At 41.6% G+C, this 22620-nt stretch overlaps 1 protein-coding gene across 2 annotated transcripts in view; it reads left to right on the plus strand.

The window, feature by feature from the left end:
- Nucleotides 1-22620, plus strand: part of farp2 (FERM, RhoGEF and pleckstrin domain protein 2) — a 66070-nt gene that overhangs the window by 39485 nt on the left and 3965 nt on the right. Inside the window, exons 13-24 of one of the 2 annotated variants that reach the window (XM_072684066.1) lie at nt 235-478; nt 10775-10956; nt 12712-12801; nt 13051-13184; nt 13946-14027; nt 14157-14394; nt 14660-14790; nt 15251-15319; nt 15411-15500; nt 17815-17897; nt 18451-18569; nt 18763-18926. In XM_072684066.1, coding sequence (XP_072540167.1) covers nt 235-478; nt 10775-10956; nt 12712-12801; nt 13051-13184; nt 13946-14027; nt 14157-14394; nt 14660-14790; nt 15251-15319; nt 15411-15500; nt 17815-17897; nt 18451-18569; nt 18763-18926 — 1626 coding nt within the window. The remainder of the gene's footprint in view (nt 1-234; nt 479-10774; nt 10957-12711; nt 12802-13050; nt 13185-13945; nt 14028-14156; nt 14395-14659; nt 14791-15250; nt 15320-15410; nt 15501-17814; nt 17898-18450; nt 18570-18762; nt 18927-22620) is intronic. The other variant, XM_072684067.1, reaches the window with a different exon arrangement.

The following is a 22620-nucleotide window of genomic DNA, read 5'->3' on the forward strand; positions in this document are numbered from 1 at the left end:
AGGTTCTTCAGTTTGAGGAACTTTTCAAGAAAAGGTTTTTAGAAGAAGAGGGTTCCTAGAAGGTTTATTTAAAGAACCTCCAAAAGTTCCTCAATGTTCTGATAGAATTGTTACATGTGTGTTGATGTAAAAATAAGTTACAATATTCCTGTAATTATTACGAATTTTAAATAGCTTCTGTGCCATAATTAAAACTGACCCTTATTCTTTATGTTGTCTTTTCTCCCACCTCAGAATCTGTCCTTCAACAACAGTTTTAGGACTGTTTCACCCTCCTCTGCCACCGTGTCCTTCCACTCTCTGCACGCCCCCAGCTCTCCTGTGCGGATGGAGACCCTGATCCAGCCTCAGCTCCAGCAGAGCCAGCCTCAGCCTCAGCTTCAGCATATCCAGCAGCATCAGCAGCCGGTCAGACCCCCCAGCCCTGTGAAGGAGGAGCCCATCAAGACCAACCCACTGTCTAACTACGCCTTCCCAGGTGCCCCTCATAAAGTGGCGGCAGTAGATTGCAGCCCCCAGTTTGTGTGTGTAGAGAGTAGTTCCACTCGTCCGTGGCCCTCCCAAAATGGCAATGAGGATGGTAACTGTGTGGGTGAAGGTGGGCGGGGCAGACTGGGCAGTCTTGGGATGGGAGGGGGTGGGGCTTCCAGGAAGGGTTTCCTCACTCCTGAGGAATTTGAGGCGGAATTAATGCGCGGCAGGCCGATTCCTATGTTTCCGCTGGTTTGTGCACAGCTGCAGGTTAGCGAGGAGTTCATAGACGACGATCCTACCGAAATGTCGTTTTATGCGGGCGGAGCAGAGGCGTACTCGTACAGTTTTGACGAGAAAGCCGAACGCTTTGACTATGATGATAATGCCGCACAGAATGCGTCTTATGCTATGGATCTGGGAGACCTAAATGGTAATGCTACCGCATTCTCGGAGGGCGCTTTCGGCCGTTCTGAAACCAGTTCGCTGGTCAATAACCAGTCAGAATGCAGCTCTCTGGATAATCTGCCGCTGGGCTCAGCTGGTGACTCGCTGTCCCTAGGCTTTGGTGGTCCGGATTCATCTTCCTCTTTGCGCCTGCCAGGTTCTGAAAACCTCTCTGAGGCCAGCTCCATGGTCAACTTCCCAGCGTACTCTGTGCGCTCAGAGGCTAGTTCTGCCATGCAGTTTAACGAGCTGGTGGAGCAGCTGGAGCAGCTAAGCTACCCACCTACGGCCACCGAAGGCTCAGCCAATGGCAGCTCCGAGTCCGACTCGGATTGGGGTTCAGACGGAGGACTGCCTCCAGAGCAGAACCTCTTCTTCAGCAACCCGCTCCTCAGTGGCACAGGGGTGGAAAGCTTCCTCCTGGAGTGCCACAACCTTCAAGCATTGGGCCTCGGGGACCCCCCTAGCACTACTCAGCTTAAGATGTAGGGCCCCCTTCCTGTATCCACCTTGTTCACAAAGCATCTCCTTTTGCTTATGCCACGCGCAGGGTAGGATCAAGGTAATTAGTCAGTCTGTAACTGTGGGAATGTGTGGGACAGTGTCTTTGCAGACCCATCAGACAATTTTAAATGCTTTGAGGTGGGGGGGCTCAAATCCCCGCATAGTGTTAAATTGCACACTATGGGAAAGTTTAGTCGTCCCACTTTACAGTGCTGTATATGCTGGAACAGTGTTTTCCAGCTCTTTACCTGGAGTGTCCTTTAGTGTTTTCCCTTCTCATACACACCCGATGTGTTTGCTAATTAACTGGTTAGTTGAATCTGGTGCGTAAGACAAGGAAAGACACTAACATATGCAGGGCAGGGGTCAAACCATGTTAAGACCAGGGTTGGAATCCATCTAAATACCAAGAAACCCCTGGGCCAGGTGGAGTAACTTTTCTTTAAATCTGAACATGACGCAGCACTTCTCTTTCCACCACAAAATCATTGATAACATAGTGTGCACTTCCTTTTAGCACCTCGCTCTGCCGCTTTTCTCTCACTAATGGTGCACTTATCCACTAGTCCTTCTCCCTTTCTGGTGTGTCTGGTGTGAGTTTCTGAATGTCTGCTTTGTTGTACATGCTGTCTTGTTCCAACACGCTTTCTGGGTCTACAATCACTCTTGTATGATTTGCGACTGACACTAGGGATTTTTGGTCTGCTTCTTCAAATACAGGTTCGATACCTTTTCGATTTTCTCTGATCTATAAAATGCTTGTTGCTATGCCTTATATTTTAATATATTTTATACTTGATGAATAGGCTGGTCCTCGGTGCAGATAGCACTGGTTGGTGATGGCCCAAATCATTCAGTGCCAGTGTTGGGCTGGGGACCTTGAAGGAGAACGATGATAAAGCTGATATTGTAGGTGCAATTGTAGTCCTAGCAGAATGCATAATTTCCGCCTTGCAAAACGGAAATCTGTATACTAGCTGATTAATGTTTAAAAGTGCTCAATTTATATACCATAATACCAAATTTATTCAAATGAACTGTCAAGAGATTAACCTAATAATTGTTTGGTAAACTTTAATGAAATATAGCAAATTGTTTAACCGGCAAGTCAAAGATCACCACTGTGCTGGTGCACAGCACACAGTTTGCCCTCTCTCCCCCTTGATTATCAGCTGTATGTGGACGTTCTTGCTGGCACTTGCACCAAAAATGTCTGGTCTTTTCTAACCCGTCTACAATGATTGATGTTAATTTTGTACAGCTCTCGTGTGCAGTTCTGCTCAGGGCTCTCTGGAATGAGCGGGAAGCTGATTCTGTCAGTAATCGGCAGCAGTCACTCTCCACCATGCTGAAGAACAAGCTTAAGTCAAAATTTTGGTTGAGGCTTGCTCTCGCCTTATTTTATTGTATAAAAATAAGCTTCACTCCACAGCGACCCCTGCTGTTAAGTAGTTTCCCCATGTCTGTCAGCTCTTATTGTGACTTATGATGCTTTTCTGTGGCGCTAGTGCTGTATCACTTGACACTTGACTCTCTATATTGCACGTGTATCTTTTTTTTTTTTTTTTAGACAAGCCTCTGTATCGGATAGCATAGATGCACATAGATTAGCATTTGTATAAGGGTTTTTGTTTTGGTCCATACACCAGAGAATGTAATCAGAGCGTTGTAAAAAGCTGTGAATACCACTGCTTAGAGTGAATGTAAAATGATCCTTAAATGATATGCAACCTTCTGCATAGAGTTATAAGAACCACAGAAACGGAATTCAAACTTCATATCCATTGGAGAAATAGATCATTAACACACACACGCACACACACAATTCTCCAGAATTTTACTTTTCAATAGAAGTTAATAAAAAATGCTTTTATTGAGCTTTTTGAGTCATTGTTAGCATTTTTGTTGGTCTATTCATGACATTTTTGGATATAAAGAGCAACTTCCAGATTCAAATGCAGAAACTGCGGCTTTTGAGGTTTTTGCAGCAAAGGAAAAAAAAAACCCAAAAAACACTACACATTTATTCAGTGAAATTTTATTTCAATCAATTTTGGACCATGTCTTTTTTTTATGTTGGTCCATTTTCCACAAATGTAACTGACATTACAAAAAGTACAAAAAAGTGTGTACATTGTGATTCAATGCAATATCTTGCATATCTTTCATTAAATGAAAACAAGATCTTCTGGTGGCTGGAGTACACATAACAGTCGGGAACAATACATGAATAGAACATACCAACACCACATTCTGACAAATGTCACGTTTCACTGTATTTATGTTTATTTGTATCTATTTCAGTGTTACACAGTCTGTGGCAGAAGCATCTGTTTAAGTGGTTTTGAAACACTGCACAGTACTCATACATATAATAACAGATAGATGGGGAAATAGACGGATAGCTAAGTATACAGTTCTTGTTCTCCTTTCCACAATAGTACAGAATAATGAAGTTTTACAATGTGGCCTTCCTGATTGAGAGCTTTATAGGAACGCTGACTTTGGTACTTCTCATAATAATTGTATAGATCCTGCACTACAAATTGTTCTTCCTGCAGTTTAAGGTTTTAGAAGCTCTTCAGGTCTTTACTCTTGTTACTCACTGTGCTCATCTTGGTCTCTCTCTTCTAGAATAGTTTTTCTCCTTGCACGAGCCCATCTGATGCATTAATGTTGACATTATTATGCTAGACATTACACAGTGCCTTAACAGGGACCGTCAGCTGCGTGCAGTTGTGTTTTTGTGTAGCGTCCAGGCCACTGAAATGCTTTTGGTTTCTGAACCGTGGTGCGTTCCATGAGTACATAGAGTTCTAAACCGCAAGATGGGGCACAGTTGATGCAGTTTTTTCCCCCCTCTTGGGTGATGTCATTTCCTTTTTCCTTTCTCCTCTGAAAATCCCATTTCAATTTCCTGCCTTCTTACCCTGCTTCGCCATGCCCAGGGGCCGATTTGAGAAGGCTCTCTCCGAAAGCAATTCGCTGCTTTTCCGTTCCATTTTGAACCAGATTTCAGTTGATAGTTTTTGTGGCGTTGCGTTCCTGTGGTTATTCCTTTTGGCACTTTTCAGCAGTGGTTTTGTACATTAGCCGCTTACTTAAAAAGCGAGATGTTCTGGATTCCACAGAGATGAATTCAAAAGGACAATAAGCCCTTATTTCAAACTCCCATGTGCCAACTGTTTAGAAACTAAGAAAACCATGGTGAAAAAGAATAAGCTGGAGCGATGGCAAACACTTGATGGTGGAAATCTGCTTGTATGGTCTTTGGTATCTGAGCCAAGGGAGAGTTCATTCTCATTGTCATTTTGAGAGCAGGCAAGTTGCCTTTCAGCATGTATCCATTAGATCTGTAACATATATTCCTAAGGCCTCTCTACTCTCACAAGCGCGGGTGAGCAGCAGTCAAAGTGACTGGGTAAGGGGTAGAATAGCCATCCGACTAACAATGCCCCTGAGGAGGGCAGAAACCTCCATCCTTGGACAACCCTGGACCCACCTACCCTCCAATTTCATGTCAATGTGGCATTAGCACAGTTAGGCATGTCAAAATTCTGTTTTTTGGAAATGGTCTGGAAGTGGCACATTTTTCTGTTCTCTTTTAGAAAGGCCCAGCCCAGTTGTTTTGTTTAATTGACCTTCAAATAATCCATTTACCTTTTGAAAGGCTTGAATCTATAACAGTACAGTATGAATGCATATTGCGATGTGCTCTGGCTGGCCTTGGTAATAATGAACATCTGTTTGGGTTTTGATGCTGCTTTGAAGCTGTAGCTGCAGCAGCAGATTTGCCCTAGATGGTCAAAGGTTTGTTTATGAAGCCTGGGTGTCTGCTCTTCAGATGGACACATTGCTCATTTAGCACTTTGCAGTAACTCCTCAACCAGACACCTTCCCCCTTTCCCCTCACACTTGTTTGGATGGTAAAATTAAAGCAAGGTGATCACAAAGACAAGGCCTGCCCTTCTCACTTAGTCCCACAGAAGCTCAGTGAAAAATGTAGCAAGCACTTATTAGAAATTTCAGCACTTCAAAGGATGGTAAGCATTTCTTATATTAAAGTCTGTATAACAACAGTCCTGGTTTTGAACACCCTTCCAGGGAATTTGAGCACACTGGGCCCATATTTTTACATTTGTCTTGTATTTTATGTTTTTCTTTTCTTTTTTCTATGATGTTTTTGCACCAAAGACAGTCATGGTTAATTTTGCATGATTATCTATCAACCTCTCTTGTCTCTAAACAGGCTGTTTTTTATTTCTGTGCCTTTAAGACTGATTTATGTAAATGAGCACTGCTCTGATTGGCTACCCTGCCTTTTAAAAACTCTTTTTAGTTTACGTGAATGGGCATGCTAAAACAATTGCTTCATACTGATCTGTTTTGGCAGCTTAGTTTCCATATATAGTCCGTATGTACTGAGCGCTGTTTACACAGGACATTGAATCTCTTTGAGTGATGATTTTTGTTTTTCAAGAATATGAGCCCTTTAATCAGAGCGGGCAGGCCAAGCCGCGACCCCGCTGACTACCTCTGTGGTGCTCTTTGGCCACAGATGGAACCTTGCCAGATTGTAATAATGCCTGTTTGGTCCACTCTGTCTCTTGATTTCATTCAGACAGGCTGTATAAGTAGATTAGCCTCAAACTGGAGCTCTGCTCTGCAGAAAGCTCTCGAGAGATTCTTGGGAACCTTTTGAGAAAAGACAGGCTTTGATTCCTTGATCGTCCTTGCTTTGATTCCAGCCTTCACCCTCTCCTTTGAATCTGATCCAGTAGAGTTAGTTTTTTTATTATTATTTTTGTTTGTTTTAGACAGAGACCACTTCATTTCATTGATCAACTCCTAATTTCAGAAGGAATGCGAACGCTAAGTCCTTAATCTATGAAAATTAATGTGAAAAGTGTACTTATGCGTGTATGTCATTTTTGTTTTCCTTTTAAAATAAAAAAAATACTTTTGGGTACCTGAGATTTAAGCCTTAATATTCTTTCAACTCTTCTCAACATTAACTTTAATGTGAAGCAAAGCTGACCAAACAGCTTTAAAGGTGCCATAGAATGCATTTATTAAGTATTTTAAGTTGTTCTTCAGGGAATTAATAATAAGTATGTGAATTTGATTTGGGCAGGAAAACTGGGCCTCAGATGCAATTTTACAGGCCCATTTACAACTCTTTTCAACCTTTTTATGGCGAGTTTTGCTCCAATTGACTGATTTACAAGGAGGTACTGCGACAGCTCACACTAAAGGCTGCATAGCTCACCATACCGTAGCCTCGCTTCACTTAGCATCATTTCTTAGGCTCATTTATACTTCCTTTACATACGACTATGAATACATCCGTTTCAACTGTTAACGTCACTGCCCACATACTTCTATGCATCCTTTACGTTGGCCAGTAGAGGGCAGTATTGGTGACCTGTGGTGGGTGTGGTAATGTCAAAACGGGCAGCGATGTAATTGTTTATAAAAATGATGTAAATTGCTGATGAAAAAATTGTTTTCCGCTTCTTCGCCATGTCCCATATGGCAGTAATCATGTTTTGCTTGAATTACTGGCTAAACTGCCCCCACCCCCTTCCAGTGGTAGTGCCCCATTAGCCCTATGTCCGTAAACTTTCTAGAAAAATGCACAAATACGGACAAAATGAAAACATGGTTCAGATAGAAGACTCCACCCATATCCGCATCTGTTTTTAACATTGAACATAAATGAGTTGCAATCTGAACTTTTTTTTTTATTATTAACTTACCAATTAGTGCTGATATCCTGTTCTGCAGTGCATAGTTGGCTGGCTGAAGAGATTTTAGTCCAGCTTTTGTTTTTTCGCACAGCGCTTGCTTTTTAAACTCCCTTTTTACAAAAGCCATGGATGTGAGGCCAGGTACAGTGAGCGACACATTTTACTATATATAGAGGAGCCTGGCAGTGATGTGGAGCTCTCCAGTGTTCCTGAAGCCCAGTCGTGACTACAAGTATCAAAAGCACCATTTCCCTTGAAGTGGCAGAAAAAAATCCATAACCAACTAATACAGTAATACCTTTTTGTGTGTATTTATTTATTTATTTATTTACATACAATTATTTTATTTTTTTTTTGCGACTTAATTCATATGGTTACGTGCACTGAAATGAGACCCTGCTTTCAAAGGAATTTTGAAATTATGTGGCTACTTGACATTTAGTAAGGGTTGAAGTTTTTTGCTAGGGTTTTTTTTTTTTTTTTTTTTTTCTTCAGACAAAGGTTTCCTTTTTCACTGGATTGGAGTCCGAGCACATTGGAAAAATGCCACAGTAAACAAATACTGAAGACTGAGGAATAATGAACTACTATTCTTCTATGATTTAGTCCCAGCCCTGTGTAACTGCGGTAAAAAAAATTCAGTAGCCATCAGGGACTGTAAATAGTGCAAAGTAGAAGATGTGGGCAGGCCTGGTATATATATATATATATATATATATATATATATATATATATATATATATATATATATATATATATATATATATATATATATATACACACACATATATACACACCAGAAGAAGAGGTACAGTATATAGAAAGGAAATTAACCATGGCAATTCAGCTTTGAGGTAGAATGATGCTCAGGAATAACCATTACCATGGTTAAGGTTGACATTTTGATGAAAGGACACTGAATGGTCTAGATAAAAACTTCAGTGGACTTCTGCAGACTGCAAACTGATTGGAGTACACTGCAATTTAAATTTAGAATGAGGTTGGAAAAACTGATACCAGAAACCTATTAGAAACCACCAACCATGCTCTTTCATAAGTATGCTCTCATATAGTTTCTTTGGTTTCAAAGTACCAACATGTTCCTGAGCACATGGTCAAGGCCTTTGCTACCTCTGGGGGGTGTAGAGTTTGCCTACACGGACTGCACATTAATATGTCCTTTGATTTATGCAGGAATGGAACTGTCTCAGCCATCCATGAACGGATTTCTGGGATAGTTGTATATTTTGGGAAATTTAACAACCTTTCAGCTCTCGGACACTCTGCCTAACGAGACTCCAGCAAACTGGTCATTCTTTGGTTTTGTGGACCAGGAGGAACAGGCCAGAGTTACAGAGAGATGAACCTCATATGCAAAATTCCACAGCACAGTTCTCTTTCTGTGTTTGTGCAGGCCGTCAGCCAAGTGGCTCTAATGCAGTTTCCCCTCCAACCCCCCTCCCCCCCCTTTCTCCTGTATCCTACCCCAGTGGGACACTGCAGTTAAACTGTAAACCTCTGCCGCTCGCCCAGAATGACCGCATTCCGATAAGCCTCCTCTCCAGGAATTCCTTCCGGGTCACAAAGCCACCTTTTCCTTTCCTCGTGTCTTGGGCTTTTCTTTCCAGTCTTCTTCCTGTTTCATAAACTGCATTTGTATGAAGTATGAATGAACTCTACCTTGTCCCTGCCTGCTTGTGGTCTATATGGGTGATAATCAGATTTGTGTGTTTTTTATTAGAAAAGATGGAGAGCAAGTCTCTGTCGTTCCCCCATGGTTCTCCCCATGGGGATTTTGTTGTTGGGTTTTGGGTTTTTGTTTTTTTTTTGGTCCTGTCGTCTGTAAGCTGGGTGCAAAGCAGCATGAAAAGTGCTGAGCGGCTGAATTGCCCCGGAGCTGCTCTCTGTCCGACTGTTTAGCAGTTCAAACGTTTGAAGCCCCTCAGCTGTAGAATGTAACCCCTTTAACCCGAAGAGTCCACATCTGAGTCAACACTTTAGTGCTTTGCTCTTTATAAGTACGGAGCTTGCACGACTGTTTCATTGTGGCTGCTGAATAGCTTACAGTAGATATTGAATTTCAAGTCTAAAGACCAGTTGGAGTTCAGGGGGTTAAGATTTTTTTCAATATATTGACTGTAATTAATCTTTTGCGTAGTCATTTTGAACGGAGTAATATTTGAGCTGAGTGTGTGATGACATTTATTATGTTATCTCCCTCTCCTGTAAGCTGGCTCCTGGGATCAGGCCCACACCAGGAGCAAGTTCTACCTGTTCTCTTATTCAGGAGTTTCACACTGTGAACACACAAACCTTTTCCAACCAGTTTTACCAAAGAAAGAAAGGTTACTGTAAAAGACTGGTTGGGCGTTTACTGCGGTTTCAATCTTGTATAGTCATGTGTCTCTTTCCTTGACCATATTGTTAACCTTACAGAAAGTGAAGGAAAAGTTCAATAGCAAATCACATTTACGTTTCACCTCACCCCAGACTCCTGTCCCCAGACAGGTGTCTAAAGTTTGCCTCTCCTGTATTTTGAGCTACAAAGCTAATGTAGCTGACTGGTCATGGAAGGCAACTAGTGTGGGTGAGGTATGTATCATGCTAGTCTCAGAGCTCCTCTGCAAAACTAAGGAAGCAGGCTTTAGAAAGATCATATAATAATCAATGTAATTTTGCTTCACTGCGCACTAGCTAGTTAACATTTACTTCACCTTGAGTTCACATCTATCTGTCTCTCTCTTTCTATTCCACATTTCATCTGCTTCTTTACCACAGACAGATGGTATTGACTCCTCCATGTTTTAGAAGTATGGACCCCTGAAAAGCAGTCAGACTAAGTGGTTTGCACATGTACAATTCCCGTGCTTAGATCTTACCATTTATGTGCTAGCAGACTCGACACTTGGAAGGAAAAAAAAGGCACACCTTTTTCTGAAGTTGTGGGAAATACTACTCAGATGAGGGTGCGGTATAACCATAATAAGGGAAATGGTTCCCTAATTGTTGTAAATGATGCTAAATATGAACAGTGTGGTAAAACAACAGATTTCTGACCTGGACAGTCCCAGAAAATGATGAACACTGCTTACAGACCCACAGAGCCCCCAAAAGCATGTTCCTCCTGATCTCTATCGCAGATCCTCTATCTGTTTACTGCAAGTCTGCAAGCCTCTTCATTCTCTGACAGTAACATGTTGGCTAATGTGTAAACTCTACTTATTTTCTTCTTCAGTTTTGCTCTGGATGTCGACGTTAATGTCGCTAATCAGCGGTGGCACCGTTTAGTATCTTGCAGATTGAGATCACACAATTATATCAAACTGAATAAAGTTCAATTCAATTTGCATTTTGACTTCTAACAATGCAGAACACATTGCTATCTAGAAAAACAAACAAAAGTGCCTCCCATAGCCTGAATTGTCAGTTGTCTTGAAGAATAGGATTTTATTACTTGTTAGCTGCATTAACCTTATAGCTCCAGTCCAATACTGACTAAATTGCTTTGACTATATTTGGGGTAAAGGGACACTTGTGTAAATTCTTTTAATCGCTCCCTCCTCCTTTCCCTGTGCCTTAAAGTCACCTCTCTCCTCTCCCAGGTCCTGCAATAGACAGCCCCCAGCTGTCTCCCTTCGGCTCCAAGAGCGCCCTGTGTCTGTCGCCCTCTTTCCAGATGTCCACCCTCAGCCTGCCTGGCCAGGCGCCCTCGCCCCTGCAGAGCCCCAGCCTGAACGAGGTGGGCACTGCCAGGCTAGAGGTGGAGGAGGAGGTCAGGAGGAAGGTACACTGCTCACATGCCACCTTGCCAGGCCCCACATAAAGGCCTAGAGAAAATTAACCTGAGCATGGGCCAATGCACTTAACTACCCAGAGCACAAATCATTATTTAGATTATTAATTTTTTAGATTATTTACTAAATCAGTTCTTTTTTGCACTCTGCAAAATTCAGTAGTCAGTGTCATGCCCATATTCGAAATCTTGGTCTAAGCTCAATTCCACAGATGGACATAAATAGGATTTTCACAAATCACCTCTATCACTTCCTATAGTGCCCTCAAGTGTTCTAAATCTAATGTGTTTTATTCACATGTTCATCAGAAAATGTTCCCTTTATTCACACAATTTGTTACAGCCAGCTCACCCTAGCACTAGCAATGCTCCCCGACACTAGGCGGGTGAGGACTTAACACGTCTCCTCAGTGCCGGGTAACCGGCTCTGCCACGCCAGCTAAAGGACGCCTGTGCCAGCCAACATTTGCTTTGAAAGTGATGAGGGGGAAAGAGCGCCATCTACCCGCCTCAAGAGCATGGCCAATTTTGCTCTCTCTGGCTCCAGCATTGCTTGCAAAGTGGCGTGGCTTGGCATTCGAATTCGAAACCACCAGGCCACAGAAGTAGCGCATTAGACTGCTGAGCCGCTTGGAGCCCCAGACTATCCGACAATGTTTATATATTCTACAACATTGTCTATATACCTGCCAATATAAATAAATAAATAAATAAATATATATATATATATATATATATATATATATATATATATATATATATATATATATATATATACACTCTATTATAAAACCTGCTACTCTAGCTCTGAGGTCATTTGCCTCTAACAGAGTTTATCTCAGAAACCTTGGAAAAAGCATGCTGGCTTGTTCGAGGTTCGTAATCAACTATTTCACCTTTTAATCCAAGAATTCAGGAATTGGGACAAAACATATTGGGTCTGGAACATTTGTGTTTACTACAGGGTGTGATTTGTAATGTTTTTTCTGAAAATCCCTTTCATTTCTCTCAAAGAAATTCATCCTACTACTAACTGGACATAATGACAACTTTTCTGTATCAAGGAGTGCTTTGAAAAGTACTAGTTAGATTAGATAATACCTAGTTTATGCCTTTAAACACTTAAATGCAGGCCTTTGTTTCTTTCATTGTCATTAAAATCAATTATTACTCATAAAAGAAGGCAAGGCGAGTTTGATATATTTGAAAGGAGATGGCCGTGGCTCCTTACCTTGGTGTGCAATACTGACCTTTAACGCTCTACCTCCAACCTCTGTATGGAATTGATGTGTGTTGAGTGATCCTGAGATAGGGATGTACTTGAGTAACTTCCTGTAAGTGTACAGTGTAGTTGTGAGTAATTTAATTTGTGTGGTAGAGTGTTTTTACAGTGGTGAATCTTCAAGGGTGTAACGATTTCACTACAGTGTCAAAAATGATGATAAAAAGTAAGAAAGTGAAATTTACCTGTATGATTAATATGACCCTTGATTTGAGCCCTGTAAGAGATCAAAACTAGGTATTTGGGTGTGTGTATGTAAATCAAGATGCTTTTAACACAGAAAATAATTGCGTGCGACGGCATGTGTATCATTACACCCCTAATACACTCATTTGACTAGTTCATGTGGCCTGAAATAGTAAAATTTATGTGATTTAAAAGCATATTTATGAGTCGTTATGCCAGTGATTGTGCTGATGGTTGTGTGTATATGTGTTTGTTTGTTTTTTCTCTCTCTATCTCAGAGGTATCCCACCGATAAGGCCTATTTCATTGCCAAAGAAATTCTGATGACTGAGAGGACGTACCTTAAGGACCTGGAGGTCATAACAGTGGTGAGCATGCAGATTATGTTAATGCATAGTAGTTAATAGTATATTTGGAATAATCTTTTGAACAGAACAGGTAGGTGTCTTAAACACAGTGTTTGTGTTTTACTTGTGTCGATGGCACAGTGGACGAGAGGTGTAGTCTCTCTAGCCTCCTGTTCGTGTGATTCATTGAGAGACAGTGATGTCTGTGAATGAGAAGGGTGTGTTTTATGTCATGCTGATGTGTGTGTTTGTACATCTGTTTCTCCTCAGTGGTTCCGCAGTGCAGTGATTAAAGAGAACGCCATGCCCGAGGGCCTAATGACCCTGCTGTTCTCCAACATTGACCCCATCTACGAGTTCCACAGAGGCTTTCTCAAAGAGATTGACCAGAGGCTGGCTCTCTGGTACGCTTCTCCATCTTTTGTTACTGCCCAACACAATTAAATGACCCTTTACATCAGACACATGTAACGAGCCGAAATCTCACACTTCACAGTAGTTTGATTCGATTATGATTCTTAATTAAAATGATTCAGCACAGCATCAGTCAAGTTTCTTTTTATGTATTGAATATGCTTTAAAAGTGTTCATTTCTTCAGCCATAAAGTAGTTTCTCATAAATTAGTTATTGCTATGGTAACAATTCCAAAACTTCAGGACCGACTAAATGGAGGTTCATTAAGGTTTGAGCACCGTACGCTGTCCAAGATAACTGCTGTTACTGTAAGGCTCACATTTTGTGGTACAGATAAAGCCTTAGAGCTATTAAAGTATTAAGTTCAGCCAGAGACCGTATGAATGCTCTGTGCAGCTCAGCCTTCTCAACTGTTGCCAACGCATCAGTGGCGTGATGCACCTTTATTTGTGAAAAAACCTTCCAGTTATAGAAATCTGAAATATTAGCGCAGTCAAAATGCTTCTCCACCAGTAAAATTGTAAGGTCTGAACTAACTGTTGTATTAACAGTAAGGGAATAGTCACAGTAAACCTTTTTTTTATTAAATAGCACAGGGCTTTAGCTTGTTTGTTTGTTTTTAACATCAACTTCAGATCAATGCATCACCATGGAACAGTGCATTACTGCACCCTAATAGAAAACTTCACTACATGATTATTGATTAAAGTAGTATCTTGGTCTCAAAAGTAGTTTTCCTTTTATCACCAGGGAGGGGCGCTCCAATGCTCACGTGAAGGGAGATTACCAGAGGATTGGAGACGTCATGCTAAGGAACATGTGTGCCCTGAAGGTAAAGCCATCAGTATAGAAATAAAAGCATCCGTCACAGTCGAACAGACATTCATTCGATCCACTGTGTGCTGTATCGTAGAAATTATGTGTGGTGTATCTCATGAGTATTGCTCTTTTCTGTCCCCAGGAATTCACCAGCTACCTGCAAAAGCACGACGAGGTGCTGACAGAGCTGGAGAAGGCCACAAAGCGCGTGAAGAAACTGGAGACGGTGTATAAGGAGTTTGAGCTGCAGAAAGTTTGCTACCTGCCTCTGAACACCTTTCTGCTCAAACCCATCCAGAGACTCATGCATTACAAGCTGATCCTGGAGCGCCTGTGTAAACACTACGTCCCCGATCACAAAGACCATCACGACTGCAAAGGTGCTGCTCACACATTGCCTGTAACATTGGTTTTAAAACCCATGCGTTACCCTTTAGAAGAGACAATATGCCTTGCTGGTGTGTGTGTATATATATATATATATATATATATATATATATATATATATATATATATATATATATATATATATATATATATATATATATATAATTCTTTAATATAAAACATTGCATAAGAGCACCTCTAACTCCTCCACCTCTAATGTTTACAATACCTGACCTCTGCTTGTGTATCCCATTGTAGAGGCACTGAAGGAGGTAGCAGACATAGCTGCTCAGCTACAGAGCAGCCTCATCCGACTGGAGAATTTCCAGAAGCTGACAGAACTCCAGCGGGATCTGATCGGCATCGAGAACCTCACCGCTCCTGGCAGGGTGAGCTCTATGTTTTACATACTTTCTGCAAAACCCTTTTCAGGTTTCTCTCCCTTTGGTGCCTCTCTTCATGATGTAGCATAGAAAACCATTGAAATCAAGAGCCTGTTTACACCTGCTGACTTCATGTGTATAGTATCAGTTTGAGTGATGGGATTTATATCTGGTTTAAATGAGTGGGTGTGTTTACCCTTCACTGTTATGTGGCTAGACCTTGAAGTGCATAGGCACAGACACATGAAGTGACCAGGCAAATGGGGTCCAAGAGTCTCATTAATATTGTAGGACACTATAGAACTTTTTGTAAAGTAACGGTGGATGGTGAACCTCAGCGTTAAACTGAGGTCTTCAACTTTGTCTACTAAACATTGCAGTTCTAGATAAACCCCTTACCTACTTTGAAAGCTGAGATAAATGCTAAGAAGGTTTTAATATTTTGTGGTTCCTCTTTGTTTACTAGGAGTTCATCAGGGAAGGCTGTCTCTACAAGCTCACCAAGAAAGGCCTGCAGCAGCGGATGTTCTTCCTGGTCTGTTCCACACAAGACGCTCTCTCACCATGTTTGTCTCCGTTCCTGTGTCTCTTTGTTCCTTTTAGCTGACAAACACCTCCTGTCTCAGTTTTCAGATATGCTCTTGTACACAAGCAAAGGTGTTACAGCCACCAACCAGTTCAAAGTTCACGGCCAGCTTCCCCTCCATGGCATGATCGTGAGTACACATCTTAGCTTCATTCCCAGACTTTTCCTGCTCATTCCTCAGTCTTTATGTGTCCTGGACGCAGTGGCCTGTAACCCTACCGCATTTATCGAGGGGTCATTTTGTCATTTTGTGGCTCTCTGCTGTTTTTTACTGCCCTGGCCTGCAGTGAACTGTGAGATTCGAGCTGGTTTGGCTCGGTTCATGCTGCACTGTACGTCCCTCATCAGTGAGGCCCATCAGTCATGTCGGCCAGCTTGTCTGAAAAGCCTCCAAGATGAATGACTCTGTCTAAACAGAGTACGCCATCCCAGCTCTGAGAGGATTTACTCCAACATGGAGGGAGAGCTCTCAGTGAAACACGGGGCTTTGCAGCTTTACCTAGTTTTCCTCGTCTTCTGCAGACGTTTTTAGTTTAAAATCAAGAGCATTTGGAGGCTGAACTGTACACAATGATTCATGAGTGTTTGCAGGGTGGTAAATAACTGAATCATATTAAATGGAATGTGGACTGTGCTTTATCTGCGTGTGGCAGTCCAGATTGATGGAAGAAATCTTTTTGGAGGCATATAAACTTACTAGTTAGAAGATGTGGCATTGTATTGTACATAGAAGGTCTGCATAATATCTAAAATACTCATTATTTTATTATTTTTTATATCCATTACACTCACCAGAGACAATTGTGAAATCAGCTTGACCAAAGACATATAGTCCATTGTTTAACCAATGCTTGGTCAATAACCTTAATTGCCGAACATGAATTATTAATTTCCTGTCACAGTCAGAGATTTTAAGCTACAGATATTGAAACCTTAACATTACTTAAGTGACCATTATATTTATTCCCTTTAAAAAACACTAAGCTTTGGCTTCACATAAAAACAGCATTTTGTGAGAATTGATATTTTGTTTTGCTACTGGCCTCCCCCTACATCTGAGGTGCATAATTCCCATTTACTCCACTGCTGTAAATACAAATCTCTGAGCTTTGAGCGCCCTCTCAGGCAGCTGTACACATGTATTCGTTAACAAGCTTAAGGATGTGGAAATGTGAAAGAAGCATGTGGACTGAGGTGGTGGAGTAATGACTTTTACGCATATGACTGTGGTTACACATCTACAGTATTTGTGAGAGGTCTTGTGCAGCTCCACCAAACCTACATAGTTCAGTAGTCGGTGTTCCAGCCTGGAGAGGCAATGATGGAGAGTCAGTGGAGCCCCAAAGCGCTTTATTATGAGCATCTATAACTTAGTCAGTGAGTAGGTTGAGCATCTTAAAGCTTAAACTACTCAAAAACTCAATTACAACACAGGAAGAAATGCACAGTTAACATGTTAAGTTCATGTTAAGTTTGTTTCAGGATTGGGTCAGATTAATGGTTTTTGTTGGATGCTTGGATATGCGATGTTGCGTTTTGGCTGGTATTTTCTGATACACACTGAAACTGCTATCTCATTTAATAAAATAAAAAGAGAGGGATTTAGTTCAGTCAGCATTTTCCAGCATTGGTAATGTATTGCTTCTCAAGCAGATTGATACAGGTCCGGCGCCTTAAATGTATGAAGACCAATTGTTGTTTTAAATTGTGTAGTATTATATTATGCTTTAATTTTTTTTTTTAAAGAATCATTTGGGTTATTGTGATGTTTGAAGAAGCTTTAGGGTATAAGCAAATGGAGAGGTTTTAAGACCAGGTGATTTTGTAACCACAGTATGATTACGCACCTGATTCAGCTACCAGGTTGAGCAGGAGTGGTTGAGTAGGATAAAACTGTGCCAAACTGACACCAAACTGTGCAGGATTCCAGCCCTCCAGGACCAGAATCGGACACCCCTGTTTTAGGGTGTGTTTGGGCATGGTTGTGAAGAGGTTTCTGTGGCACTGAGCTTAGCTCAGTGTCGCGTGATGGTTTGGCATGGCAGTAGCACGGCCCTGGGCCCCTCTGTCTCCTAACCTGCATGTCTCTTTGCTTCACTCCTGCCTGCAGCTCATTGTGCTGGATGCTCCGGTGAGTAAGAGGAAACTCAAACTCCCACAGTCCTTCACTCCCGCAGACTGCACCACCATCTCCGGTGCCTCCTCAGCACCCACCCAAGCACTCTCCCTGTTTTTCCCCCCTATCACGCTCTCGCTCTTAGCGCATTAATGCTTCAGTAGAGGCAAAGAATAGACAGGAGGCTGCTCAATAGGTCATTAACTCTTCGAAGGATGTGATGTTTTAATTTGTGTAACGATCCCAAGTATATCACATTCTTTACAGCTGAGTGACCGGGTCTGTGTGTGTTAACCACTTGTGACTGGTCTGCGTGTTTGTGTTCCAGGTGGAGGAGAGTGAGAATGAGTGGTCGGTCCCTCACTGCTTTACCATCTACTCTGCACAGAGAACCATTGTGGTGGCTGCGAGGTGAGCTTGCTGAAGCCTTGCATATTCTTCTCACACTCAGATTTCAGTCGACCTATCCATACATTATTTGTAGCTAGTTTTGCAATGTTGGGTTACATTTATAGAACACTGACAAATTCCGTTCAGCCAAAGTAACTTTTAGTAATTTTAGCAATGTAGTGTAGTTGTTTTTGTGTAATTAAGGTTTGTAGGGATTGCACAGTTAGGATAGATCAGGTGTATTGATTTTATAGAATTGAGGTAACATTGGAAGGTAGCTAACCTCAGTTTCCAGTTGCGATTGCCTTATATGCAGACATTACAGTGAAAAGATAAAGTTCTATAATGTGTTGCCCCTACCTATATCAATGAAGCTACACTGTGACAATGATTGAGAGAGGCAATCAGAGGCAGAGACTTTAGATCCCACCACAAAAAGAAGCCACATGAAGTCTAGGGATGTTGTGCATCATTCATTAGGTTGACAACACCCTGTAAAGCTGGTTCTCACCACAGTAGCCGTGAAAAAAACACAAGGCATGGATCAGTCAATGTCAGTCTTTGTTTTCTTCAGCTCTAAGTTGGAGATGAATAAGTGGATTGAGGACTTGAATATGGCAATAGACATGTCGAAGAAGTCTCAGGAGAAATCGGATCTACTTCTGGACCCCAGCCTGTGCGACCGTTCCAACAGTAAGAACTTTTGACTGTCTGTAGAACCCCATTAAAAGTGGATAGTGGATCACCTTTTTTTGTTCAACCCCTTAGGTCATCACCACCTAGTTTGAGTTAGATATAAACCCCACCCCTCCCAATCACTCTCCCTCCTCTCCTCTCCTTTCTCCTTTCCTCTCCTGCTCTCTCCTTTCCCTGCATGCTTTGGCAGGGTCGTCTGATGAGGTATCTTTGGAGCAGGAGTCGGAGGATGATGTAAACTCGTCCCGTTGCTCTCTGGACAAACAGAGCCATCACCGAGCCAACACAACCATGCATGTGTGCTGGCACCGCAACACCAGCGTCTCCATGTCTGACCACAGCCTAGCCGTGGAGGTAGCATTCTTAAACACACATGCAAGCTCATTTACACTGGCAATCTAGAAGAATTGTCTCTCTCTCTCTCTATATATATATATATTTTAGATTGATCTACACTAATAAATAGACCATTTCGAATGGGACCTGTTTGGTCTTTGGTTTGGAGTCACATGCTGCTTCTTCCTGCGAATAAAAACCTTTAGCCACTCTGACTTTCAGATGAGCTCGAACAGTCCATCTATTAAGTACAGAATGCACACTTGTATGGAAGTGCCCAGATATCGCACTAATTTTAGATCCTGTCCACATGTACCTGGACATTTGTGAAAACATAGATTTTTTTTAAAGGGATTCTGGAAATACCTTTGTCCACACAAGAACATAAAAAACTGCTCTATAAATCTTGTGTTGTCACGTCAGCCCAGCAGGGGGTGCCAAGTGTAAAAGCCAAAACAGACCCAAGTACAGCACAAAGATGAAACTCCAACAACAAGGATTTTCAGTGACAGTCTCCTTAATCCATTCTCTCACACAGGCTTAATACATAATTTCTACAAGGGAAGCAAAAAATAACATTTAAAAAACAAAATTTTTTATTTTTTTTGTTTGTTTGTGTTTTTACTTTGCTGTGGTGACACCATTGCTTCTGAATCACCCACACACACTCCTGATCAGAAATAGAGAATAGTTTTTGTAGTTTTTCCCATATGTGAGCGCAGCATGTTCTGTCACAGTGTAATGAAACAGAAAATCTGGTTGTTGGTCAGAAACAATCATGCACAAGCTAATATTTTGATGTCTGCGGTTTTATAAGCTGCGTTTTGCCCATTCACACAAAAACGCTGAAAAATCTCCACCCTGGCAAGCTTTTTCAAAAACCTCAGTTTTCTGACAGACATGCCATTTTAACATCAGTAGATATTAATATTAAGCAGCGGAAATTGCTGAGTTGGATATCGGAAGGAAAACGTTTGTATATCCAGTCCTGTCTAACAAATGTAGCCTAAAATGGCACACACAGGCTTAGCTGTGTATTTCTTCCTGAGGAGAAAGTTCACTTGGTATGTTAATTATTTTAGTATTGGTATCAGGTAGGGTTGTACGAAAATATTCATATTTTAAAGTACTGCATGAAATTTCTTAATCTATTATTTTAATTATTAGTTGCATGCAAAGATTGTTGGTAGACAGTGGATCAATTTGGGGTGTTTATACCCGGACTGCTAGATCTGATTTAAAAAGTAAACTTTTGTTTTACTCAGATTTTATGCATATGATATTTTTATAGCCAGTTTTTCTAAAAATTTAATTTTACAAGAAATCTCAATACATGACCTTGCTTACAGTATGGCAGTATAGCGCTATATTTTGAATTTTACCCCTTACTGCGTTGTGATATTGTATCGCCAGATTCTTGCCCAAATGCAGCACTAGTAACTGACAGTAGAGCTGAAACCCTGTGCGCCCCCCCCCCCCCCCCCCCCCCCTTCCTAAGTAATGGTCGAGTTGTGCTGAAGTAGGGAAAACACAAACATGCAGAGCATATCGTCCCCAGGAGTTTGGACTGGAGAACTCTGGATCAGAGGTTCATTTGTGTTTTGGTATTGTAAAGGCTAATGTTGCAGTAACACTTAACATAACAGCATGTTGTGCAGATCTGCTAAACATCTGTGTGTATGTCCAGTGTATGTCCAAGGTCGGTGAGCAGTCCCTGTTGATTGTGAGTGTACAACTTGAGCAGTTTCTCTATGAATGCTGTCACGCAAACAGGTCAGCCGGGCCAAATCCCCTCAGGCTGATCCCTGAAGAGACTTGTGAATAAGGGGCTATTGCATGACCGTGCCCATGAAACTCAACTTCCATCCTTCTTATCCTTTCCCTCCCTCACTATCCCATTATCCTGCCTCTCCTTTCCTTTCCTGTAGCTGGTTGACCTCGTCATCTTTTTTTTAGATATATTTATTATCTGTTAATCTGTCCTTTCTTTTCAGACTTTCTCCATCTTTTCACAGCAATTTCTATTTGAGTTGAAAGACTGCTTACATATCTTCTCTGTCCTTTGAGTGGAATGCTAACATGAACACCCTTCATCTGTTCTCTCTCCTTTTCTGCCTGCTTAATTTCCTCTGCCTTATTCGCTCTGCGCGTTCACATCTTTTCATTTTCTTTTCCTCCACTCCACCCCTCTCTGTCTGTCTTTCTGCTGTCTTTTCTGTCTGCTTGCCTGTCTGTCCACTTGCCTCTGTGTCCTCAGTGTTCAGTTCTCCGGCTGTATCTCCTGAGCTGCCCCCTCGTTATCTGCTCGGTCAGGGCCAGAGACCCAACACCATCACCCATGTGTGCTGGTACCGCAACCAGAACCTTTCTCTTACTGATTACCTGCGCATGAATCAGGTACTCCCAGCTATAAGGCTCCAGGTTCCATTGTGTTTAGGAGTGTGTGTGTGTGTGTGTGTGTGTGTGTGTGTGTGTGTGTGTGTGTGTGTGTGTGTGTGTGTGTTCGGGTTTTGCTAATAGTATTCCACAAGAACATACAGATAAACCAGTCTCTCATTGCTGCTCAGCAATGGCACATCAATGGCTGAGGTGGTGGCTGGTTTTGCATGTGTTTGAGCAGTTGACACTGTTAAGTCCTTACCCTCCTTGTGTTAGAAGCATTGCTAGTGCTAGGAGAAGCTACAAAGAGGTGGGTTAATTGGCAGTACCAACTTGGGAGAAACTCATGTTTTATTAACCATAAGCATAACTGTAAGGCGTTTGCTAAGCACAGCTGCCTCCTGAGCCTCCAACACACTCTCCAACACCCAGCTATACTGTTCAGAAATGAATAAGGAGTTTGTCATCATACTTGCATCAAAACTGAGCTTATAGAGTACTGAATTAGCAGCAATTTTGGAGAGAAATGTAAGGATGGTCGTGACGTGGATATAATAAATGGAAACTTATGAAAATGGTGTGTTTTTTAAGAACAAGCATGATCAAGCTCACCATTTCAAAGCATTAGATAAACGGATCTCTAAATCTGAATGTGGCAGAATCGTTAAAGTGAAGAGTGAATACCAATAATCAGCTTGTTAGGACCTAGTCACAAAGCAAGAGCTAGAGATGAGACTTGTATTTATTCTGTAATGAGCTTCAGGTGTTGTGTGTTGGTTTTTGGGGGACCTTTAGTAAATGCTTTATTATTCAACTTTCTGTCTGAATCTTCTCAAAGACGACCACCATGATGCACAATATTTATTGCAGTATTTTGACTGACAAAATGCTCCAGTAGTGACTAAAAACTGCTGTCCAAATGCGATCCCATACTGATTAAAGTGGTTTCACTCTTTGTGGTCAGGGTTTTGTTTTTTTGTTTTTTGTAAGTACTGATTTTAACCAGCACTGATATTGTGTAGAAAAATGCAGTTCTGGAGGAACAATAGTGAGGTGAATGCAGGTCAAGGCAAACAATTAATGGGAACAACCTGAATGTGAAATTTAGACCCGACCTGAACTCTATAGTCACATGATCAAAAAAAAAAAAAAAAAAGAAAAAAGGTATTTCAAGCTTTGCTACCTGATCTTTAAAACATATAGGATTCCTCTGTAGGTTGATGAAGTGCTTTTCTCTGGCTTGTGAGGAATCTACCTTTTCGATTCCGCACCAGAAATAGAACGGATTTGGCAGAAACAGCAGGCTGTGGGAGAGAGCACACAGGGGTGGCTG

The sequence above is a fragment of the Salminus brasiliensis genome, chromosome 7, assembly GCF_030463535.1.
Source record: "Salminus brasiliensis chromosome 7, fSalBra1.hap2, whole genome shotgun sequence".
Lineage (NCBI taxonomy): Eukaryota > Metazoa > Chordata > Actinopteri > Characiformes > Bryconidae > Salminus > Salminus brasiliensis.